Source organism: Sciurus carolinensis, chromosome 4, assembly GCF_902686445.1.
Source record: "Sciurus carolinensis chromosome 4, mSciCar1.2, whole genome shotgun sequence".
NCBI classification, from domain to species: domain Eukaryota; kingdom Metazoa; phylum Chordata; class Mammalia; order Rodentia; family Sciuridae; genus Sciurus; species Sciurus carolinensis.
The window spans coordinates 122,291,628-122,316,872 of NC_062216.1; the positions used below are offsets into that span (position 1 = coordinate 122,291,628).

The 25,245-nt window shown below is 40.5% G+C and overlaps 1 protein-coding gene across 1 annotated transcript in view; it reads right to left on the minus strand.

Moving 5' to 3' along the window:
- The window catches only part of Ppm1h (protein phosphatase, Mg2+/Mn2+ dependent 1H), a 270,376-nt gene that overhangs the window by 6,522 nt on the left and 238,609 nt on the right, over positions 1-25,245 (minus strand). Inside the window, exon 9 of the mRNA XM_047548361.1 lies at positions 16,154-16,305. Within this exon, the coding sequence (XP_047404317.1) occupies positions 16,154-16,305 (152 nt within the window). The remainder of the gene's footprint in view (positions 1-16,153; positions 16,306-25,245) is intronic.

Sequence of the window (25,245 nt, forward strand, 5' to 3'; positions counted from 1 at the left end):
GCCCACCCTATTTTGTGTGGGATGGATTACTTTTCAACCTATTCCAATAAACACGATTCACCTGTATGCTGATTTCACATTCACCAAATAACCTTCTGATTATGGTCTGCCTCACTGTGTAGGCTTGCCCATAGGGGAAGAATAAGCTAGCCATTTGTACACTAAGAATGTAAGTCAGTTATACTTTTCTGCATAATGTGAAATGGCTTTTAATTTTTTTTTTCAATACTATCATTGAGCTTCATCCCTGCCCCTTTTCAATTTTTATTTTGGGGTGGGGTCTCTCTAAGTTGCCCAGAACTTTTGATCTTCTCCCTCAGTCTCAGGAGTCACTGGGATTACAGGTGTGGGCCACCGTACTGGGCTAGCATTTTGGTTTACGAATCAATTTTGTGAGTTTGGCTAAGGTGAGCTCCGCTCTGATAATGAATCTACTCCTTGTGTTTAAATCACGTTCTGAATCTGGAAAACTAAGAGCTAGAGTCTAGTAAACCACCAGAAAACTAACCATGTCCCTCTAAGGCCTGCAGCAGCCAGTGGTGGGACTTTTACAAGGGATCACCTGGATGTTGTCAGTGACCTTTCCCCACATGGAGTGTCTCAGCTGAGTCTTCAGAACTCTGAATTAGATAATTCCTTCCATTAAGCAATGCTCCATTCCTTCTGTTAAAACCCCTTATTGATTTACAGATGCTCATATAAAAGAGACCTGCTTTTAAGACTAAGGGCTGTAGCAAATGATCTCAGGATTGGGAAAGTTCTAAGTCATAGAGTGTTTGAGAATCAAGTCCTCTTGTACAGCCCAGGGAGCAGAGGGTAGCGTACACTACAGAGAAGACCTGGCACCTAATGCAGAATGAATTCCTTTTCTCCTGGAAGGATGGGGAGTTGCTGAGTGGGAAAGATACTGCTTTCTGTCTGTATTGAGAGAAGTATTAGCTTTGGGGCAGAAACTTCTCACTTATACTTGAGGGAAGATGCAACTAGTTCATCCTCAGACTATTCTTCTGAGATCAGCAAATAAAAAGAAAGGTATCCAAAGAGGCCTTTGAACAAATAACTGTCTCGAAATCCATATACTGCAACTCCTATACTATATTCAAAAGAGCCCCTCAGATGCTCACCCCAGGGTACTCTCCCTTTAAAATTAAACTGTATATGTGAGATACAACCACGCAGGCAAAGGCCAAAGCTAAGGTGACGTTTATTATTGTGGTGACTGATCAGGCTCTGGACCTTAGCTGTTCAGAAACCTGGCTGAGTCAATAAGCTGATTCATCCATCAGGGTTGAACACACCTTAACCCAGCTCATGAGCCGACGAGATGTAGAAAATTATGGCAAGCTGTGAGAAAATATGGCTGACAATAAAAGACACTCAAAGAGGTCAAACAAGCAGACGCGAGGACTCCAGACACAGCTGTCTGAAGCTCTTATGTCTGGAGGCAAATAGGCCTCCACAGGTCTCCTCAGTCCCGGAGAAACCGCTGAGTTCAAAACAAGGTTAGCTGAGAATGTCTCACTGGCTTTGTTCAAGTCAGGAAAGAGCATTGTCCACCGTGAAGGCAAGAGATCACGTTGATATTGCTACTGCTAGTGACTTTCAGTATTTTTAAAAATGGTCAAAATTAGCTTTGGTATTTTAAAAAGCAAGCATTAGGTCACCTAGAGAAACCGGTTACCCAGGAAACTCATTTCCCAGAGAACTCCATATCATTAAGGTCTTATCGTTAAATACGATTGTCACTCATTCCAACAAAACTTCCAATGAGACTGCTTCTCTCATCACCGTCCATTCTGTCTTCTCTCGGGTGAACTTCTGAGAGTGAAATCCACTCTCGATTTCTTAGTTTTTTGCTTCCTATTTTCTTCCCCTGTCTCTTAGCAGTAGGTCCAAAACTTTTCCAATCTGTCTTCTTAAAGCTTGGTCCAAAGGTAGCTTCTCAATACCCATTCAGGCACAAATACCACTGACCATATTCTTTATCCTGGAGATCTGTTCTTGAATTTTCCTTTCTTTTTCGGATGTCCATGCCATTACACAATCCAAGATCTCCTCGTGAGTCTGTTATTTCCATAGCATGTGGCACAAGTTCTCTCTGATACTCCTTTGTTTCCTTTGTGGGTCTCAATTAAGACTTAGGAAGGACTCAATAAATGTTCAGTTTTTTGCACTTCCAAGGTGATTCCCCATCCCTCATCCTGAGTTAATGGCACCCTCGTCTCTGAAGCAAGAAACCACAGTCCTTTTCAATGCCATCTTCTCACCCTGATATTATTCAATCACAAAAGACATAAAGCAGAGTAGGCCTTTTAAACTTTGCAATATTTTAATTGTATTTCATCGGTGGCACATGGTTAATGAAAATAAAATCTAATATTGAAGAGTGGGAGTAATATTTGTTTATTATAAAAACAGGCATATTTGAACTTACTTTTACCCTCTCTCTCTCTCCCTCTTGCACACACACACACACCCCTTATCGTGCTTTTAATATTTGTGTTTCTTTTTGCTGTGCTGGGGATCAACCCAGGGCCTTCCTCATGCCAGGCAAGCACTCTGCCAGTGAGTATACCTGCAGCTTCCCTTCATTCTTGTCAGGTTGACACCTTTTTAAAACGTCCTCCTCCTCTAATAGGTTTGGAAGGATTGTTTTATTTCTGTTCTTTCACAAGTTTTACTCAAGAAATATTACTCATGTAATATTTCTGTCCTCCTGAATATCAGAAGGATCCTAGAATGTTTTCTTCATCTTTCATGTTACTGCCTAATATTTTAGCTTCACCTTGTTTTTAACCCTTCATTAGTAATTATTATCATTTATAATATAGGCATACAAATAAACAGTGGGCTGGGGATGTGGCTCAGTGGTAGTCTTGTTTAGCGTGTATGTCCTGGGTTTGATTTCCAGCCCTGCAAAAAACAGAACAAAACAAAGAAACCCAAAACCCAACAGACTTTTCGTGTTTTGTGTCCAATTAGGGATTGAACCCAGGGGGACTTTACCACTGAACACTAGCTACATTCCTAGTCCTTTTTTTAAAAAAAATTATTATTTTTTGCAATAAGTCTTGCTAAATTGCTGAAGCTGGCCTTGGACTTGAGATCCTCTTGCCCCAACTTCCTGAGTAGCTCAGATTATAGGTGTGTGTCACTGTGCCCAGCACACTTGTGTGTGTGTGTGTGTGTGTGTGTGTGTGTGTGTGTATTCCTTCCTTCTGGTTTAAATGTCCTTCTATAGACAGACATTTTTTAGTAATTCTCTTAATAATGGTCTGTGACATTATTAAGGCTAGGTCTCATCTAGCCTCTGGATAACAAAAATGGTTATTTTTATCTTTTATCTTTAATAATAACCTTTTTGGTATAGAATTCTAGATTGGCTGTTATTTTCCCTTAACAGTTTTATAGATATTTTTCCACATCTAGTTTCTGGTCTTATTGAGAAGAAATCTGTCTTTTATCATTCCTTTGGTAGTAAATGTCTGTTCTCACTGCTAGCATTGCATTATCACTCTCCCCATATCACCGCACTGGGGACTGACCCAGAGGCGTCCTATCACTGAGCCACATCCCCAGTCCTTTTCACTTTTATGCTAATACCGTGTCTCACCAGACATGGTGGCGCATACCTGTGTAATTCCAGCGACTCAGGAGGCTGAGGCAAGAGGATGGCAAGTTCAAAGCCAGCTGCAGCAATTTAGGCCCTAGGCAACTTAGCAAGACCCTGTCTCAAAATAAAAAAAATTAAAAAGGGCAGGGCTTCAGTGACAAAGTGCCACTGGGTTCAATTCCTGGTACAAAAAACAAAACAAAACCCCAAAAAACAGAATCTTGATAGGTTGCCCAGGCTGATTCTAAACTTGGGATCCTCTTGCTTCAGCTTCTCCTGTTTCTGGGATTATAGGCATGCACTACCATGTCCAGCTATTGTTTTGCTGTTAATAGTATGAAGTTCCGTTAAGATTTAACAATGAGGATTCTTTTTTATCATTGTTAGAATTCATTTTATTGCTTCAAACAGAAAAATATTTAATTCTGGAAAATTCTCAGCCATGAACTTTTTGAATACTGCTTCCCTAATTTTTTATATATTCTCTATAAACTCTAACTAGGCCTTCCCATCTTACCTTCCAGATTTCAACTTCTGTGATATCTTTCATCTAAGAGGTTCTTCAGTAGTTTACTGTTCATTTGGCGAGCTACTTTATTTCAATGACAGTGTTTCACTATTGTGAATTTCCATTTGGTTCTTTTCCAGGGCAACCTTACAATTCTATTGTCACACGTTTAACTCTTTTCTTAACCCGTCTCTGTTACATGCAGGTTTTATTTGGGGGTTGGAGAGTAAGTTCCACTGGATCTAGTTATTCTTTCTCAAGGTGGGTTTGAAGGTAAGATACAAGCTGCTCTTCAGAAAGCATTTTACTTTGTGCCCCAGGTTATCCACAGAAATTTTAAGATTTGCCTTTACCTGGTTTTAACAGTTTGGATCTGAATATCCCTCAAAGGTTCAAATGTTGAGGGGTTGGTCCCTAGCCAGTGTTACTATTGGGAAGTGGTGGAAACTTCAGAAGGCGGCGCCTGTTTGGAAGAGGTAGGTCACTGGGGGCATAGCCTGGAAGTGTATACCTTGCCCCTGTTCCTTTCCTCTTGCTTTTTCAGCTTCCTGGCCGCCAGGAGGTGAGTAGCCGCTTTCCCATCATACTCTCGCCACCATGATGTTTTACCTCACCTCAGGTACAAAGCAATGGAGCCAACTAATCATGAACTGAAACCTCTGAAACCATGAGCCAAAACAAATATTTCTCTTTGTTTTTTTTCCTCAGGCATTTTGTCACAGTGATGAAAAGCTGATTAACATAATATGGGTTTTCTATTGCTAGAACATGTTTATGTTAATAATTTTTTTGGCTTAGGAGCCACATGCCACGTTAGTAGTATACGGATTAACATCACATTTTTTTGTGTGTTTGGTAGGGCTACCCAGCCATTTCCTTCTTATAGAACTTCAATTTTGCCATATATCTGCTCCCATCCAGGTACTCACATACTTTAGGGAAGGACAAACCCAACCTGAGGGAAAGCCTAGGGAGAATCCCTAGGACTTCTTGGTCCTGCGCTGTTCCCAGTAGTTGAGATTCCTTCACATGGCTTTTCTTTGCCAGGCCTCATTAAGGCATGTGATATTCCTCCCTGTCCAAAAGTAGTCTCAGTGGACAATTGAAGGGGACTGATTAGACACTGCATTTGATAGGTGAACAGAGCAACAGAGCTCTAGGACCGGCTTCCTGACATGTGGTTCATGCTACAGCAGATCCAGCACTGGATTGGAAGCAATTGGGTCAGATGAAATCGTTTCTAGGAAGCTTTCCTGGGTTTGATCAGTACAAACCCAGGAACCCAGTTCTTGGGAGACTCTTCGCTCCAGTCTCCATACTGATCTAGGCGGGTGGACATCTTAGTGTTCATTAGCATCCATATTCCAGAGTTATCTTGCCCCAGGCACAAAATCATTTGCAAGGTTGATTTTCATCAGGGCTGGTGCAAAGAAAAACTGGAGGGCAAGAATGGCTTCTCTTCCCTCCCATTTTCCCCCCTCTAATTTCTACCTTACAGAAGCTGAGTAGGTTGGAAATAATGAGAGAAACTGCTTACTGTGGCAGTAAAACAGGACTCTACTGATTTTGGTACTGAGGCTGAACACAAGGGCATATATGTGCCACAGACTGAGGGATGTAGGGAGAAAAATTTGAGTTAAAACATGAGACATATGCAAAAAACATTCTGGAGAGCAGTAAAGAACAGGGTGCAGCAGAAGACAGGGAATAGGAACTTGATTCTGTTATGTATCAAGTGGGACCATGAGGTGGGCTGAGGAGCCTGTTGTTTCTGGAAACTGAATATGGAGCAACCTTAGGGCATTATGAAATGCCTTATTCAGGACTGCATGGTCAGGCTGCATTAAGGAACTGTTGGAGTAGTTTGAAGTGCCCACTCTCTCCTAAGGAAGATTCTCCCCAGGAGACAAGTTTTGAATTTTGAGAACATTTTTTCTTCTCTGGCTGAAGCTTTCAATATTGATCAGCAAAGCTCTGCTGAAAGAAATGGCTGCTGGGGGAAGGATTTGGCTTGGCAAACTTCACAAGGCTGTGCTCTGAGGGGAAGGGAGCAGAGAAAGGACAGCAGGGGCCGCGAGGAAAACAAAAAAAGGAAGAGGGACTGAAGAACCATGGGAAGGCCAAAAGCTCTTTTCACAGTCACCTACTTGAAAGTCAGGGCAGGAGGAGGCCAATAAATCCTCGATTCTCTCTCTTGTCTTTGCCATTTCTGTGACAGTTCTTGATTCTTTCACCTCTTTAGTGGCAATAAAAAAGGGCTCAGGGTGTGGGTGTGGGTTGTGTAGGTTCCAACCCTGACTTTCCCACCACCCAAACGAGTGGCTCTGGAAAGACTCTTTAGTCTATTAGAGCCCCTCTTTTCTTAATTGTAAGTCTGGAATAGTAATTGTGCAGACTGAGAAGGCTCCTGCAAGGACTAAATGAGATTTTTCCATAAAGCATTCAGCACCAGCACGGTGCTGGCGCATGGTCAGAGGTCAATAAATGTTAGCTATCATTTTCCTCATTAGACATAAAATGCCTTTCTCCTCCCCACAAGTTTTTGCCTGAAGTCATCTCCCTCTCACAGAGTCTGTTTCCTACACATCTGAATCACCACTGAAGTGTCAAAAATAAGTCAATTTCAGGCTTTAGGCTCTAACCATGCTTACCATCTTTCATAGTTCTAGCTGGGTGGGAACTTTTATTTGCCATTTGAACGGTATGGATAGGGTCTTACAAGAGGGAGGGTAGGTGGCAGGAACTGGGGAATTAATGGGTTCCAAATATTTGCATATAAAAGGCAGCCTCCATCTGCTGATACCCCTCAGTTAATACCATGTGATGAGAACAGGAGGAGGAATCCTCTTTGCATTCTGAGCAGGCCTGAGATTTAAGAGGTGAAAAAGCTACCCCCACAGCTTTGGAACATTGGCCTGGATCTCTGGTGACTGGGTGGGTGGGGAGAATGGGGGCTGGTTTGGAGGTGGCCTTTGTTGTGCTTGGAAAGTGGCAAATAGCCCTGGTAGGAGGCAGGCATCTTAGGTTCACCAATGGGATCCAGGCCACACCCTGGGAACCAAGCTCTGAAGCAGTTGAAGCTGGTGAAGCTGCTCACACCAGCTTCTGTCCCCAGCTGAGGGTACAGGGACTCCACCCAGGCAGAGTACCCTGAGACACTGGAAGAAGGCCACAGGCTGGAGACAGCTCCCCACCCCCGTGGGAAGGGGGACAGGCTTTGTCTACCTCTCTGTCTTCTGGCACTGGCTTCCTGGCTTTTTTAGATGGCGAGCGAATTTTAGTTCAAATTCCAAACAGTAATATTTCAATACAAAGGGACATAATACACCATCTTCTCAGTCCTTCCTGGCAAGCTCTTTGAAATGCCCTGATGTGGCCACACTGCTAAATGGCCGCACAGCTCTGCTCTGCCAGCCACACAAACAGCACTGAGGATAGAAAACCAGGCCTGTCTGTGCTGTGCAGAGGCTGCTGCAGCCAGGATCTCCGGCTGACTTCCAAATTCCCACGGATCTGAATATGCTAAACAGTGCACAAGAAACAAAAATGCAGATTTTATCTAGTCTTCAAACACCAGATCAAACACTCAACGAATTTGTTCTGAAAACCTGTAAATGACATAGTGGGGGGTGGGGGAGGCAGGAACTCTTCCTTTTTGCATTGGAGGCATAGTTATTGAATACCATATGGTGCTGCTAAGAAATTAGTTCAGCTAACTCATGGAAAGATTTTTTTTTTTTTTAAAAGGACCTTTGTCTTTTGCCAAAATAAATTTTATTTTATCAAGGCAAGACAAACTAGCATTTAATACCTATATTAAGTTAGCATTTAATGCCTGTTATCATTGGTGGGTGTTTTACCATTAACCTTCCATGGATTAACCCCTTCCTCCTAAAGACACACAGCTAACCAGAGTGTGGCAGTGAAGGACAGTGGAAGCATGACCTGACCATCAAAAAGGCTTCTTTCATTATAGGGAATGGGATTATGGTGCATTGGTACTTAGAGACTAAATACTTCATAAAATATCCTTGAAGGGCTGGGGAGTGTAGCTCAGTGATAGAATGTGTGCTCAGCATGTGCAAAGTCCTGGGTTTAATCCCTAGTGTACGTGCGCGCACGCGCACAGACACACACACACAGGTTTAAGGAAATAAAGCATGGGCAAAGCTTTGCAAAGTTATGCCTGGGCATTTGGAACATGAATCTGTGCTACGTTTTCATGTTTGGTGAACTGTTCTTAGGCTCATTTCTCTTGGCTTTGCCCGCTCTCCTCGCCTTTAGTAATATTAACAATGTATTCCTTTCTGACAAAATATTAGGCATCTCTTTTTGTGTGTTTACATATTTGCCTCCATTTTGATATCTCCCCCAGGAGACCCACCACTAAACCTCCAGGACAAAACCTCTGTCTCCCTGACAGAGGGGACAGTCAAATTGCAGAGTTTTCACCTTAGAAAACCCCTTCCAGGTCTTTCTCTGAGTACCTTCTCTAAATCTTGCAGAATCTTTAGGTCTCAAAAGAGAATCTTACTGGAATTATGGGAAATTAGAGCCCTGCACAGCCAACCTCCATGACCTCCAACAACCCTACTCCCCAATGCACTGTGATGTGTTTCCTGTGAACGGTTCACTTCATGACCCCACAGGCGAGTCAAAGAGCTGCCAGCTCTGCTATACTTCAGGGCAAACTCCAATAAAAAGAAAAGAAAGACAAAAACCCACTGCACTCATATTCTGGATTGTCTACAAGGTTGCCTTTAAATTTTCTGGTTTCTTTGTCAAGACAGTTCAAAAGGAGAAAGAGGGCTTAACAAGATGCACTGGGGTCAGGAGGATCACAGAGCCATTTGTCCCCATCTCTGCCTGAGAGGAAGGTGTGAGGTCAGAGCTGGGCAAACACCTCTTTGTGCCACCCATCTTTTCTCTCACAAGGATTCTGTTGAGGGTGGTGGTGATGCTATTTTAAATTCCTTATTGGGAAGGGTGTCATCAGGTGTCACTAGGAGACAAAAGAAAAAATCTTCACACAATAGAAACAAGTGCCCAATAATCAAGAAACTCCCCCAAACTCCTGACTGTCAGCAGTAGACTTCTACCCTGTCTCTTTGTTTCCTTTCTAGACAAAACTGGGAAAACCTGGTAAAATTCAAAGTAAAACAGGCCCAAGCAAACCCTCAAATGCAAAAACATTTTGTTCAAAACCTCAAAGTAGAAAACATTTTGTTGTTCTTCTTTGCTTTCTTCCCTTCCCTCCCACCCTGGGGAGTTTATCGTTCCTCATTTTCTCATTTTGTATCAAACAATAGGCTGGCCTCCTTTGGTCAGCCCCCCAGGCTTGGACCCAGCCACGCCCCTGCCCCATGATTCCATAGGCAAACCTAGGGTCCTGGGCTATGTTTGCAGAGAAATGAACTCTCCAGTCAAGGAAGGGCTGGTGGAAGCTCTGCGATTACAATGGCCTTTCCTAAAACCCATTAGGGTGAATTCCACTCATATTTCCATTTTGTGAGACAAGATTAGAATAGCTCCCAGCTGGAAGGGCACCCGGCTTTTGGGTTTGGATGCTGTGTCCTTGGAACTCCCAAGGAGACATGCTAAGGCTGGGGCATGAGTGTGATGCCCTCCTGCCAAGTTACACTCAGATACATGCAAAGATGCCACACGCATGAAAGAGAGCACCATTTGACATGATTCCTGAGTTTGAAACGAATTAAGTTGCTCTGATGTCCCAATATGGCTTAAATTACTAAGGAGCACAGAGGGGTGGAAACAATCCTCATGCTGTTTTTTACCATCAGATTGTGCAGAACGTTTCCTGATTATGGGTCATAATGAATGAATTACACAAATTCCATATCATTACCACAGACTTTCTTTCTTACAAAGAATTTTCACTCATTAATCTTGTGAATGCATAAGGCCTGACATGATACGAACCTGACTGACCTCGCAGCCTGTCTGCTGACACTCCACCTCACGGAGGCCCAGTGAGCCACAGTGATCGCTGGGTTCTTGAATGTGCCATGCTTTCCCTCCCCAACTCTACCCCACCCCTACATTGCTGGGCTCACGCTCCGTTAATTCTTCAGGTGTAAGTTTAGACATCCCTTGCATTAGGATAAGCTCCTCTTTGAGTCACTCACAAGGTGACTTTCTGAGCTTCTGTAACTCCTCTAAGACTTCAGACTCCAAGAGGGCAGAGATGAGGCTGGTTTATTTCAGATTCTTCCCCAGTGTCTAGCAGACCTTGGTTCATAAAACAGGTCCTTACCATTATTTCCCAAATGAATGAATCCGAAAAAGAAGAAAACCTCAACCCCTATGTTCTGTCTCAATAGCTCAAAAATTATCCATACTTTTCCTGATCTTTTGCCTGATGGTCTCTTTCTTACCAATGAACTGGCTTTCCATTTCTCCTTTCACTCATTCATCTATCTGATACAGGATTCTTTGTCAGGTTTTGGTTTGCTGTCTTCTCTGAAAGGCAAACTGAAGGATATATATATATATATATATATATATTTTTTTTTTTTTTTTTTTTCTGCCCTGTTTGTTCAGAGGAAAACCCTGCAAACTCTGTCTCTGTAGGCAGCAGTTCTCTCTGACCCCAGGAACCTGCTCTGACCTGGCATGCATGCTGCCCATAGGTAACCATTCCTTGGCAGGCAGATTTGTTGCCATGGAGAGAGACGGGCTGGCAGGCAAGACCAGGCCAGCTTAGAGAAAATTTTAAAAAAGTGTCAAGCATCTTTTAACTCATAACTGGCAGCTGGCTTTGCAAGCTTTATAAAAATAATCATGGTAGAGAAAATCGACATGAGAATGTTGCTAGCAAGTAGGACACATAACACAGATTAAAAAGTTGGAAGGAGAAAAAGCATTCAAATTCAAATAAAAGAACCTTTAATTAAAGTAGCATCAATTCCTCTGCACCTAAGCATATAATTCTGGGAGGAGAGAGATGGTTTAGTTTCACATTTTTTGTGTGTATTTTTTTGTTGTTGTGAAATATATGAAACTTACAATAATAATAAAAAAACTTTTATTAGTGCTACTATAGATCAGGCACTTTGCTTTATGTCCATCTACAAGATTGGCACTATTGGAGCCCCATTTCACACCTAAGGAACCAGAGGCACAGAGGAGTTACCAAGGTTAGAAGAAAGAGCCAAAACCTGAACTCAGGAAGTCCAATGGCAGATTCCATGCTCTTAACCACTTGACTACACTGTCTTTCATATTTTACATACATATGGATGTATATAACATTACAGTTTAAAAGTAACATGAACCAGGGGCTGTGGCTCAGTGGTAGAGTGCTTGCCTTGAAAGTGTGAGGGGGGTTTGATCCTCAGGACCATGTTAAAAAAATAAAGGTATTGTGTTCATCTATAGTTAAAAAAAATATTAAAAAAAAATAACATGAACTATGTACCTGCCATCTAGCTAAAGGAAACATTACCAGAAAATATCTTAGAAGTTCAGTGGGCCCTACTCAAGCACATATCCCCCATGTCTTTACCTCTTTTCCCAAGTTAACCAGAATCCTAAATTTTGGATTAATTCTCCCATCCAAGTACTAAGCAGGCCTGACCTTGCTCAGTTTCTGAGATTGGAAGAAAATGTGTGCACTCAGGATGGTATGGCTACAATCTGGGTTAATGCTCTTGCTTTTTGTTATATTTTTAGTATCTATATCTCTAAATGACATATCAGTAGTTTTTGCTTCACATAAATGGAATCATATTCTCATCATCTATGTTTTTAAAAAATATTTTAGTTGTAGATGAACACAATGCCTTTATTTATTTATTTTTTTAATTTTTATGTGGTGCTGAGAATTGAACCCATGCCTTACATGTGCTAGGCAAGCGCTCTACCACTGAGTCACAACTCCAGCCCATCATCTATGTTTTGTTTACTCAACTCAGTATCACGTGTTTGATGTTCTTTCCTGTTAAGGAGCACAGCTTTGCTTTATTCCTATTTGGGGATGTACTGAATTCTTTTATTTTATCTATCCTATGATTGTACATGTAAATTATTCCTGGTGTTTGCAATTAAAAATGATTCTCCGGGTATCTTTTTGTATGACTGGTGATGTAATACTTGCTCTAGGGAAGTGGGTTCTCAAATTATAGCAGCATCAGGATCACTTGGATGGTTGGTTACCACAAAAATTGTTGGTCCTACCACTGGAATTTTGATTTGGTTGTTCAGGAGCAGGGTTAGGAAGTTTGCCTTTCGAATTAGTTTTCAGGTGTTGCTGATGCCATGTGGCCCGAGGACTCTACCTGCAGAAGCACCACTGTAGGAACAGACCCGGGGTGCGCACTCCACTTTCCCAGGTATGCCAAGGTAAATGACTTCTTTAGGGCATTTTCTAAAAACACACACTCATTGACAGTTGCTAACTCTTTCATTCAGATGTTGAAAATGTCAATCTGGTGAGAAAACGCATCTCAGTGTGTGTTTTTATATTTCTCTGATTATTTTTCCATATATTCATTGGCCACTATTCCTCTTCTGTGCAATGATTGGCTGGTTCCTGGTCATTTTTCTGTTCGTATGTGTGTGTGTGCGTGTGTGTGTGTGTGTGTGTTCTCTTTATTGCTCTATGACAGTCCTTTATATAGAATGGATAACAGTCCCTCTTCAGTTAGCTATACAAGTTTCAAATACCTCCTCCCAGTTCATGGATTGTCATTTTACTCCATCTTTTGAAGAACTAAAGTTTGTAATTTTGTCACAGACTTATTAATCTTCTTAAAACATCTGTGCTTTCTACGTTTTGTTTAAAAAACCCTTCCCAATTCAAAGGACATAAGCTTATCTCCCATGCTATTTTCTAAAACTTGTATTTATTTTGGCTTCTCACATTCAAGTCTGTCTTTACCTGGATTTGATTTTGGTTTATTTTATGAGATAACAATCAATTTTTAATGTTTCCACTGTCTTCATTATTTGGCTTTATCTTAGTATCTAGTAGGGCAAGAACTATATAGCCCCACAGAAATGTTATAAACATTCTTGGCATCTTGTCCTCCTACAAAGTACTTAGAATCAGTTTGTTAAATTGCATAAAAACGCCATGGATATTTTGATTATAATTTCACTGACTGTGTAGTTTAATTTAGAATAAAGTTATCTTTATAAAATTCTTATTAAAGAATATGTATATGTTCATAATTGCCTCTTCTATTTTAATTGCTGCTGCATCTGAGTTATTACTCTTGTATTGCTAATACTGTTTATTTGTCCCCCATTTTGATTAATCTTTCAGAAAATTTATTTACTTTATTAATTTTTATTGCTTTTTAATTGCTTTCTTGGTATTGTGATAAAACATCCATAAAATAAAATTTACCATATTAACCATTTTAAAGTTTACATTTAAAGTGCATGTTTCGGTGGTATTAAGTGCACTCATCTTTGTGTAACCACTACCACCCTCTGTCTCCAGTGTTCTTTCATCTTTTCTAGCCGAAACTCATTACCCATCGAGCTTCAACTCCCCATCCTTCCCTCCTGTCAACCCCTGGTAAGCACCATCTCTATTTTCCATCCCTACAGATTCCATTACTGTAGGTCAAATTCATGTACGTGGAATCATACAATATACTGGTGCTTTTGTGATTATCTTACTTATATGAGTGCATCTCACTGTGATTTTGACTTATATTTCCCTAATATGTTGTTTTAAAGGATGAAATTTTGGGTTTATAACTTATTTTTATTGTACATTTATTCTCTCACTTGTCTTTTTTTTTTTTTTCTTTTGTTCCATTACTTTCCTTATTCTGATGTGTTCATTTCTTACATTAGATGCTGTTATTGAATTAAGGACTACAGACTTAAAATTTGAAATTAACATAGAGGTTTACTCATAGTCTGCACACAGGAAAAGTACACATAGTCTGCCGATAGACGGCTCCATCCTTTAGTTATGTGGAGCCTTGAAGTTATAAGAATTCCTTTGTGCATGTGTATGTGGAGAATATAGGCAGAACTCGCCAAATAACACAAGTCAGTCCTCAAAGTTTTACTCCAAGAAGCAACTTTCTCTGTGGTTAAGGACTCTTCCTGTGGTCAGGGACCCCATGACACAGGGAGAGTTTTGGACAAAGTTACCTCAGGATGTAGAGAGAAGGGAGTCACTCCTTGTAGGTCAGGGGTGAGTAGTCTTCATCTGTGCTTAGCTCATTAAAGTAGAAAAAAAGAAGGCTCAAAATTCAATCTTTAAATTGTTGCTATGTAGTATTATTATTCAGGCTCAGGTAATTTCTAATTTTCAGTATGACTTTCCCTTTTGATTAATCATTTGTTCAGAACTTGGCTTTTATTCCATGTGGGTTTCTTCTCCTCTACTAGTTTGGGAGTTGGATGTTCTAGTACTTTAGTTGATTCCTTAGCTATTTAAACTTGTTTTCTTAAAGTATAAAGTTAAATATCTTTCACCTCTTCTCAGATGGAAGAACCATAGCATCCTGAAGCTGATTATTATTTCTCTTTGCTAATTTATATGCTATTTTTGTTCCACAATTTAGCGCTTTCATTCTAACCCCACATATCAGATATTCTTATTTTATACAGTCAATATATGTTTAAATACATCCAAACATTTACTAATTCTTTAGCTTAATAATAATCTATCTTCTCAGATCTTCCACGTTAGATGATTTCCTTTTCTTATGTGAGTACATCCTTTAGAATTTTCTTCAGAGATTGCTTGTCAGTGAAATTTCTCAGTTTTTGTGTGACCTGAAAACTTTGTTACTTCATCCTCTTTATTGATAATTTTACTACATATGAAACACTTTCAGGATGGCAGGTTTTTTTTCTTAGCCAATTGAAGATATAATTCCATTGTCTTTTAGCTCCTATTGTTGCTTTCAAAAAGCTGGCTGTCAGTCTAAATGATATTTCTATGTATCTGTTTTGTTTTTTTGGCTACTTTGAATAGATTGGGCGAAGTCAAATTCTTCAGTTTCACTGAGAAGTATCTATTTACCATTTTCTTTTTTTTATTTCTTCTGGCTGAGATCTATTGGGTTTTTTGAATCTTAGGTTTTGCATTGGGAATTTTTTCCTTCATATCTTCTATAGTATTTCCTTTGGAAATTTATTTAGAGCATCTTAGATCATCTTCCTAGTCTCGTAGTCTCATTTCACATTTTCTCTTCTCTTTGACCCTCTGAGCCATATTCTGGATTATTATTCAGATACATTTCTAGTTCACTAACATTCTCTTTTACTGTTTAATTTGCTGAATTATTAATTCCTATTTTTATATTTTCACCCCTAGAAGTTTCATTTCCTTATCTTAAAAATATGCTTTGTTGTTTTGTAGTCTCTTATCCTTGTTCATTTTCTTGCTGTCTTTTAAAAGATTTCTGAATCTTGTTAAAAATATTTCTATTTTTGATAAATCCAGTAAGGAAATATTTACAGGTCCACCTCTACTGTCTGTGTTGTTATTGTTGGATTTTACTCATGGCGACTTGTTTCTTTGTGTTCCAGTTAAAGCTGCCTTTCTCCAGAGGTGAGTTTTATTTATTTGTGAGAGTCTTCAAGGGTTAAGATATTAACACTGCCACTATACTACAAAGAAAAATCTACTTAACTTTTTCTCTCCCTTCTCAATATTTCTTAAAAAACAAACAAACAAACAAAACAAAAACTAAAAAACAGTTCCACAATGGATGAAAATCAATGCTGGGAAGGATGAAAATCAACCCACTTCAGCAGGATTTAACAATGGAAGAATGTGAGAAAGATATGCTGCTAATATATCTAACAAATTAAATTCTTTGCCACTTGTATCTTGGTTCAACTTAAGGAGGACTTTCACTTGGCCAAGAAAGTATCTCTAATAAGTATGAAATCTTCCTGCAGTTCAGGGACTGAACCCTCCATATCAACCTCTATTATAAATCATGCATGATGAAACTGCCCGATTGCTATTTGTTTCAGTCAGGTCATGCAAGACTGCTTAGGGAAAAACTCTATGGTCATAGAAATGCACAAACCTGTGAGGGTCATCTGGATCACAGTTAGGAAGAAACTGAGTGATTGCTTCTGCCACTTCTTCATTGGATAAAACATCCCAAAGTCCATCAGTGGCCAAGATCAACACATCATCTGCTCCATGCTCATATTTGGAGAGATCGTAGACTCTTACCTGAAAAGAATAGGAATAGTACCACATGAGAAACTGGGAGCATGCCATTTTTGGTCCCTAACAAATTGATTTCTGATTCTTCTTCCCTTTTCCTACTTAGCCTAGTGATTTCCAGGTATGCATTATGAAGTACTTGATTATACACAAGCTCTGCGACCAAGGGTATACTCCTTTGAAGATTTGCTACACAAACATATAGGCCCAATACACAACTGTGAAAGAGTCGAAGAGGTGGGTTTAATAATTAGGTTAGAATCATTAGTTGAAAATGTAATGCTTGAGGTCTAGTTGGAATGATGACCAAGTGGATATGGTGTGAGCCAGAAAACCAGTAAGGACCTTGCTTGCTGCTCTTCTTTTGCATATTCACTTAGCAAACATTTATTAAGGGGCCACCCTGTAGCAGAAGCCATTAATACAAAAACAGATTTTCCTGCGTCAGAGAAGTTCTCAGTCTGTGGGGGAGTCTGCAATCTTTAGTAACTGCTCTAAAAGTATTCAGTTAGGACTAAAGAGAGACATACTTCATCTAATGCACTCATTCAAAATCCCTGCCTTACTTGTTCTGAGGTCTAAGGGATCAGAATCCTCCATGTAAGAATGAGGCTCACACTACATTAAGGTTTGATGAGTTCCAATCTATGCTAAGTGACAAAGGACATCTGCTCAGTCCAAATCTTCAAAGTCTGCCTTTGTCTGGACAAACGTTAAGTCTTTCCTCACCTCCAGCACCCTGAATGACTTGGATATTTCAACATTTACCTAAGCTCTTCAAAAAGAATAGAGAAGCCCTGACAAAACTAAAAAGAATAAAAATCAAGCCTTATTTGATTTAGGTGACAACTCTATATTCACCCTATGTGGGCAGGGTTGGGAATGTGTAGGGAAGAGTGGGGAGGAGTTTGGGATTTTATTGCTATCCCTGCCTAATTTGGCAGAATCAGCCCCTGGTATACCACTTCACCAACTGACCTAAAGCAGTCAGTTTAGGCTGGGTGTAATGGTGCATGCCTGTAATCCTAGCAACTTGGGAGGCTGAGACAGGAGGATCCCAAGTTCAAGGCCAGCCTCAGCAACTTAGTGATACCCTGTCTCAAAATAAAAAATAAAAAATAAAATGGCTGGGAATATAGCTCAGTGGTAAAATGCCCCTGACTTCAATCCCAGTACCAAAAAATGTATACCAATTTAATCAATCTCCTTCACCCCCTCACTCCTCTGCCATATTTTCAAAAGCGAGACTGAATAAAAGCTATAGTTGGAGGCAGGATGGAGAAGATAGAGCATGTAGCCTAAGTAACTTTGTCCATGTCATATGTCTAGTCACACAGTCAGTGTTTTGTCACCTCATATCTAGAGACAAAAGAATTCTAAGAAGCGTACCAGCTGTTCAAATCCAAGTCTTTGACAGTCAAGCCTCCTATGTTTTTGTAAGGTTTGCCTGGGCCAGTGATACGCTGTGGGGTACTGGTCCTTTGGGTTAGCAGTCTATCCCCAGCTGCGGAAAACAACAAAATGCCTACCCCTGAACCTTGATAAATGAGCTCAAATGAAAAGCAGTCACCAGGTGCCAGGCCTCTGTGGCCTACAGATTAGATGGTAACAATTAGCTAATAGCCTAGAATATCAACCACACCCAGGGGAAGAGCACTCAGGGGCATATTGCTCTGGCTTCTAACATCATCTCCTCAAAAGGCATGCTCACTTAAGGTTACCGAAACTTAAGTCTCAAGCAGACTGGAAAGTCCCAAATGCCAGAATTTTATCCTCTGATTTTCACCCCTTAACTTCATCTGTGTGGTTGTGGTTATATGTGTGTGAGAGCAGGTCTTCTCAAAGTTAATACACATAGCATTACATTAGTCAGCAATGACTGGGATCCTGTTAAGATGCAGATTCTACTTCAGTTTTGGGCTGGGGCTTGAGAGTCTGTTGTTCTCTCAGGTGATACCAATGGTGCAGGTCCATGGACCATACTGTGAGGAACAAGGTCACAGAGAAACCCAAGTTTGGGCCAAGTTTGGAAACAGGAACTCAAAAGCCCTGGCAAGCTCTGTAATGCCATACACACTGTTCCCTAGAGTAGAAAGGACAGCAAATGTCATTGTGTTGTCACTTCTAGTATGCAATAACTTTAAGAGACTTTTTGCGAGCTTCATATTGCAGTATACCTACAATAAATTTCTGTGATAATTTGAGCTCCAATGAAAAGAACACATAAAGTAATGGGAGGTGGGAAACAACGATGTCAGAAGGCCCAATCTTATACTTGCAGTTAAACAGAAGAATCCATTTAACTTCTAGTTCCTTCTAACAGAAATGTTTCCAGCTCTGAAGATAATCACAGGATTTTAGGATCTGTCCAGTGAATAGGGTTCCAAAACCTCTTTGAAATGCTTCCTGCTCAGTTGTTCAAGCTAAAGTTGTCCTGCCTAGCACTCCCATGAAAATCCAGCCACAAGAACTGTGTGAGTTCATACATACAAACATGCTAGAAAATGCTACTCTTCAATTCCATCAATAAATGGAATCCTTCCCTACTTCTGTTCACAATTCCACTCACAGCTCACTAATGCAGTTTCATTAGCTAACATGAAAGTCTCTTTCAATACCATTCTCCACGTAATTTTTATGTCAATAATAAAAAGCTAGTAGCAACCCTATTCCCCTAGGCACTCCTCAATTAACATCCTTTTAGGTTTTTACTGCTACCCTTTGTTTCCTGCCCTTTAGCCAATTTCCAAAGGACTTTGCCAACTTTCCACTTACAACTCCTGTCTTATACATTAACCTATGATGCAGAACATTTTGTGAAAATGCTTTCAGAAAAATTGGACGGCCACGCAAGTCATCCCACTGCATGCTCATCCTTCCTAGAAGCAAGGGCTTCAAAGGATTCCAGAGAGCTCTGGAGCTCTGACCTTCCCTCCCTGAAGCTATTGTTGGCTTTCCTCAATCGAACCACACTCAACTCCCCAAAGTTCCCCTGCTCAATTCCTGAAATAGCTTCTCAGTGTTTCTGGAAGCTTCACATCAAACTTAATGGACTCTGAGGCTCCCTGGGTCTTGGACATCTGGAAGAGTCTCAGCAGTCCCAGAAGGGAGAGGTGCATACAGAACCACCTTTGTCTGAAGGGGGTCAGAGAACAATGGTCCCTTCCCTGGTTCCCATATGCCAAGAAAGGGAGGCAAAGCCCATAGAACTCCCTGGGAGTCTTGTGGCTCCTTAGAGTAACATAAAGATATTCCTTTACTTACAATGGGGTTATGCCCTGAAAAACCCATCATTAAATTGAAAATTGTAAGTTCCACCTAATACACCTAAACTACTGAACATCATAGCTTAGAAACACAGTATAGTGTAGAGTACTGGCAGCTGCCCCTTATGACTGCGTGCTGTGGCTTGATGATGCTACCCAGCATAGTGGGGCAGTATCACTGCATACTGCTAACCTGGGAAAATACCAAAATTCAAAATATGGCTTCTATTGAAAGTATGTTGCTTTTGTACCATTTTTTGATTATGAAATCAGAAAAATCATAAGTTGAGGACCATGTATAATCTGAGCAGCTAAGGTGGGGTCTCTGACTCAAACTTTCATTTGTATAGAGAGCCTTTTCTATGTGCCAAGCACCGGGGAAAATAGTGAACAGAAGTGACAAAGTCTCAAATTCTAACCTAGTAGACAAGATGACACAATTGCAACAGCAGGGAATGACAGGTGCCCTGAAGAACAATGAGGCCAGGTAAGGGCAGCCGGAGTCAGTTTACAAGATGTGGTCCTGGGGGCCTCTCAGGGATGCCACCATTTTGAACAATGAGATGACTTCCAATGGGTCCCTTCCTGCATCTTCCCTTCCTATCTCTCCTCTGGATTAAGAGTTTGTGGACACAGAGTGAAGTCATTGGTGAACAAGTGGGGCTGAAAGGAATGGACATTACCCTCCATTGTGACAGAAATCCTAGAGAGGACCAAAGAAGAATTATTGCTCTTTTTCCTAGTCCTCCACAGGCACGGTACTTAAAGTTCACTAATGCAATATTTATCTATATGTATATATATAGGTTCACCTGTCTGTCTCTTCTACAAGAATAATCTGGAATTTTCATGTGTTTAAGAACCACAGAGGGTGCTATTTAACCAATTCAGGGGTTCCACCTTTACAAATTCTGATCATACAGATTTGGGCTGGGGCCCAGGTATCAATGTAAACAAGAACTGCAAATGATTCCTGAGAAAGTGATGGGGGTATCTCATCTTAAGAATCACTGTAATAAGCAATTAACTCCTCTAGGGGCATGGTCTGCCTCGTCCTATTTGTTTCTATATCCAGAACAGAGCCTAATGCTTGGTCACAACTCAGTAATCAAAAGAATCATTTCCCTCTCGGGAAATTTACCCCTGTCCAGTAAATAATGAACACCAAGGGAGTTGGTCATCTTATCTTCCATCCCAAATTCAACTTTTAGAAACCAGAGATTCCATTCTGCATTTTTCCTGTGGGCCTAGAAGTATCTTTTCATAGTGTTAGCCACAATAGATCTTCAGGAAATACTTGCTGAGACAAAGAATGAATAAGAGAAGAAGAAAAAAATTAAACCCTGAGACCCCTTCAGGAGATGCCCTAAAATCATGGTGACCCATCAATTTTGACTGGATAACTCTGATACTTCCCAAGAGTCATCAAAAAGTATTGTGCTGATATTTAACAGGAGTACCAAACACTTTCCTGTTCCTCCTTTTTCCTCAGAGGAGCTACCAACAAACAAATAAACAAAGGGGAAAAAGCAAAACAAAACCAAAACAGTGTCAAGGAGCAGGAATGAGTCTGGGGCACACAAGACCCTTGGCTAATGTGCCCTCAATGAGTCAAGTGTGGTTTTCTCACCGGGTTCTGGGCTCTGGGCTTCCCAGCACTTAGCAATGTCCCAATGTCATCATTGGTTCCTATTTTAACAGAAGCTGGTGACAAGCTACTCTTTCATGCAGTCCCTCCACTTAGCACTCAGCTGCAGGCTGCTGTTTCAGCATTTGTCTGATATGCACCCCCATCTTTGTCCTATTACTGATATTTCAGTGGCATATTAAGAGAGCTCATAGGACTGTAAGCTGACGCTGGTGTCTAGAAGTTATGTTTTAAAAAAAGAATCCTTCAATTCTTCCATTTGCCAAATCTCTGCTGCTTCTTTGGGATGCCCTTGCAGCTTTACGTCTTTATCAGCTCAGCAAATTCTTCAAGTCTATTTTCCCCTTTAAGTATTCCATGTAGGATGCAGAGCTCCTGGAGTTCAGGCTTGGCTTTGTGGAGGAGAAAGAGCAAGAAAAGAGCTTGCTCAGGTCTCTGTGTCTAGCCAGCTTTGTGACTTCAGACAAGCCACTTATTTTCTTTAGCTCTCAATTTTCTTAGAAATCATTTTTTAAAAAATTAAAAAAAAAACAAAATAAATACTATAGCACCTGCTCTTCCTTACAAAGATATTATGAAGGCCAAATAAGATCACACAGAAGGAAACTGCAAATCCTAATGTATTACATGTTATTCTTTATGATCTCATAGCAATAATTCTGAGTATAAGCTAGTTGTTGGAAGGAAAGGAATAAGACTAGGCTCAGGCAACCTGGGGTTCAATTCCAAAAATCTCATTTAGAATAACAGTGGTTAGGGCTCTCAACAGTGTACTTGGCAGAAAAGCAGAAGCTGGTTCACAAGGTAAAGGCTGCTGTAGGTGGTAGGAAATAAAGAGTATGAAGTCTTGTCCCCTCTACTCCCAAGTGGACAACCAAAAGCTCAGCCCATATAAGTTTGAATATAGTAGCACTTGTACCAGAAGAAAAAACTCCAATGCACTTCTTCACAGTTCGATAAACTAGGTAGATTGTTTCAGGATTCTGGCAGGCCACCAGGGTTGGACCCAAATTCTCTGTAGTGATTCTATTTATGTTACATGAGGTCATGAAACTAAAAAATGAATCTGGTGGCAAAATTCGGTTTGAGACCGACCTCTGTCCCTTAGTAGTCAGGTAAAACAACTTCGTTCATTCACAATTTCAAAGTTTAGGGACCACCTGCTAGGTGGACATAATGAAGAGGACTACCAACTCCTCAGAGGAAGACGTCTGGGGTGAGGTGTTGGACATCACATACCTTCCTTGAGGAGGGAACTGTGGTCTGGAGTTTTCCTAGTTTGGTTTGGTTACAGAACTGGATTTATGCTGGGCAGTGCTGAGGGATGAGGCTTGACTTCCCATATCTCCTTTTGTGAAATGAAACATTAGGACTAGGTGGCCTGGACAAGCTATGTCTCTAACATTCTCTGACTCTGTCATCATAGGATGAGTTAGACCTTGGTGTGACTGGCCCCATGACTTCAGAGCACTGGCTGCAAATGAATCAAGTAGCATTTAAGTATTACAAATATGCTGTCTGCTTATACTACCAAGAAGGAGTTGGTTGTTTTGGTTACAGGTATAATTTTATACTAGAAATATATCACAGATTTTTTTTTCATTTGGTTCAAAACAGCTTTATTCATAACAGCCTAAAAGTGGAAATACACAAATGTCCTTTAATATGTGAACAGCTAAACAAACTGTGTTGTACACCACTCATCAGTAAAAAGGCACCAACTACTGATACATGCAACCTCCTGATGAATCTCCAGGGATTCTGTATTGAAAAGTCAATCCCAAAAGGTCTCCTATTGTATGATTCCATTTTATAATATTCTAGAAACACAATATTATAGAAATGAGTAACATATTAGCCACAGATATTCCTGAGGTTTTTTTTTTTTTTTTTCTTTTTTCTTTGTGGAGTCTACAGACAAAATAAACATTTGACATTGGAGGATAAGGTACAATCTAATAGTTTGAAAAGTTTCTAAATGCACTAAAATATTAGGCAGTGGAGAAGATAGCCTGAAGTTGTACAGGATACCTGGCTGCTATAACACAAGGCTTCCATTTTCTCCACATAAGGCCTGGTAATTCACCACTCCATAGGGAGAACTATAGGAAGGAATATGCTTACCTGCTAGGATGCTCCCAAATATAAGCCTTCCACTGGGTTTCCAATGGTTGGCTCACCTCTAAGTGAAAGACTCATAGAACACTTTAGTCAACAAACAGTATTGAATCTAGCTCAGAAATCATTTGAGGAACAAACCCATTGGAACAAATTCACTGAAATGCTCATTTGTGGTGAAAAGGGACAGAAGAAATTCCAGCCTGTGAGTACAAAATCTGAGTACAGTACAGATGGGTTGAATTGTCATTCAATCCTCTATTCAGGAGGCAGGCAAGACACAGAGTGTCCAAAGAGCCCCTTGCCTGCAATGCTTTTGACTTGTGCTTGTTATCAGTGTCCATCCCTTTTGAATCTCTAAAATGTCCTGGTTGAAGTCAAGCATTCTGATGCAAGTCTATAATTTTAGAGTCTCAGGGGGCTAAGGCAGGAGGATTACAAGTTTAAGGCCAACTTCAGCAACTTAGCAAGACCCTAAGCAACTTAGCAAGACCCTGTTTCAAAATAAAAAATAAAAGAACTGGGGATGTGGCTCAGTGATAGAGCACCCCTGGGTTCAATCTCCAGTACAAAAAACAAGTCATAGTTGAGGGCATAGATACTATGGTCACCTACAGTATGAATGCTATTCTTGATTCCCCTGGCTACTACTTCTGGTCACTCGGACTGAAAGAATCACCTCTGTTACTGCATCACAAGGCTCTTTTTACCATGGTGGGTTTTCAGAGACTTTGGGTGAGTAACCTGCTATGCATGTTGCTTGAGAAGAGGAGGTACCACCACATTGGTAAACTGTGGTATACCTGTCATACAGCAAGGTTGATCCTATTGATTGCAGTTATTCTGGTAGCAAGAAGCCCAGGTCACAGCAGACCTGTGTTGGAGCAGAGATGGGGCGGTTTGCTTCCCTAGCCTTCCAGCTGGCCATATGCGTTGTAAGAAAGAATCACAGTCCAGGACTAGAGTGCGATGGCTCTCAAGCCTATTTTAGGATTATGCTACAAGTTCCTAAGGTACAGTACAAAATGGCTTAGGATAGCATTTCTCAGAGCAGTCTTTGAGTCACCAGCTTCAGAATTACCTAAAAATGTGGAAATTCCTAAGGCCTGCCCTAGACCTAGTGATTCAGATTTTCAAGAAGTGGATTCCAGGGATTTGCATTTTTAAAACAAACTTCTCTAACTATTCTTACACACATTAGTGCTGTAATTAATGCAAAAAGGATACTGCATGTTTTATCTAAACTTCCAAATGAAATTATTTTTTAGTAATGGGTCAGAAGCTCATAATCTCTAACAACAGCAAATGTTTGACACAACTTACAGGTTGGCTCTCATGGTGAGGTCATAAATTTTATGAGTTGCTAAGCAAGTTTTTTTAGTGTGTGTCACAAGTAAATAAAATAAACCTCAAATTTTGGTTTTATTCAAATAGCTGGTTAGCAAATCTCAAGTCATTGGCTAAACAACTCATGTAAATGACACACAGATGCATACAAGTGATGTTTTACTGTTGGGCTTGAGAGTTAAGAGAAAGAAGCCAGCAGACCAAATCATGAGTTTCTTGTAGGTAAGCTTAGAGTGTACCAGAATCAAAGAAAGTAGTTTCTGTACACTCTTCACATGTGATCAACACCTGACATTGAAAGTGATGGTGGTAGTGGGAGGGGGGACACTTGGCCTCCAAGATCACAACTCATCAACTGAGGACCCAGAAGTATGAGATATTACAGATGTTCAGAACTAAAGAGGAAATTAAGAAAATGGTTAAGTCTGACTGTTATAGGATACCAAAGTGTCCTGAGAGCTCCTCATTTTCCCTTTGCACAGCGGGAGTCATTTTTGTGATGTCTGAAGTTTATATAATCCTGGGGATTCTCTTTAAAAAAAATGATACAAAAGTAATTATGAATAC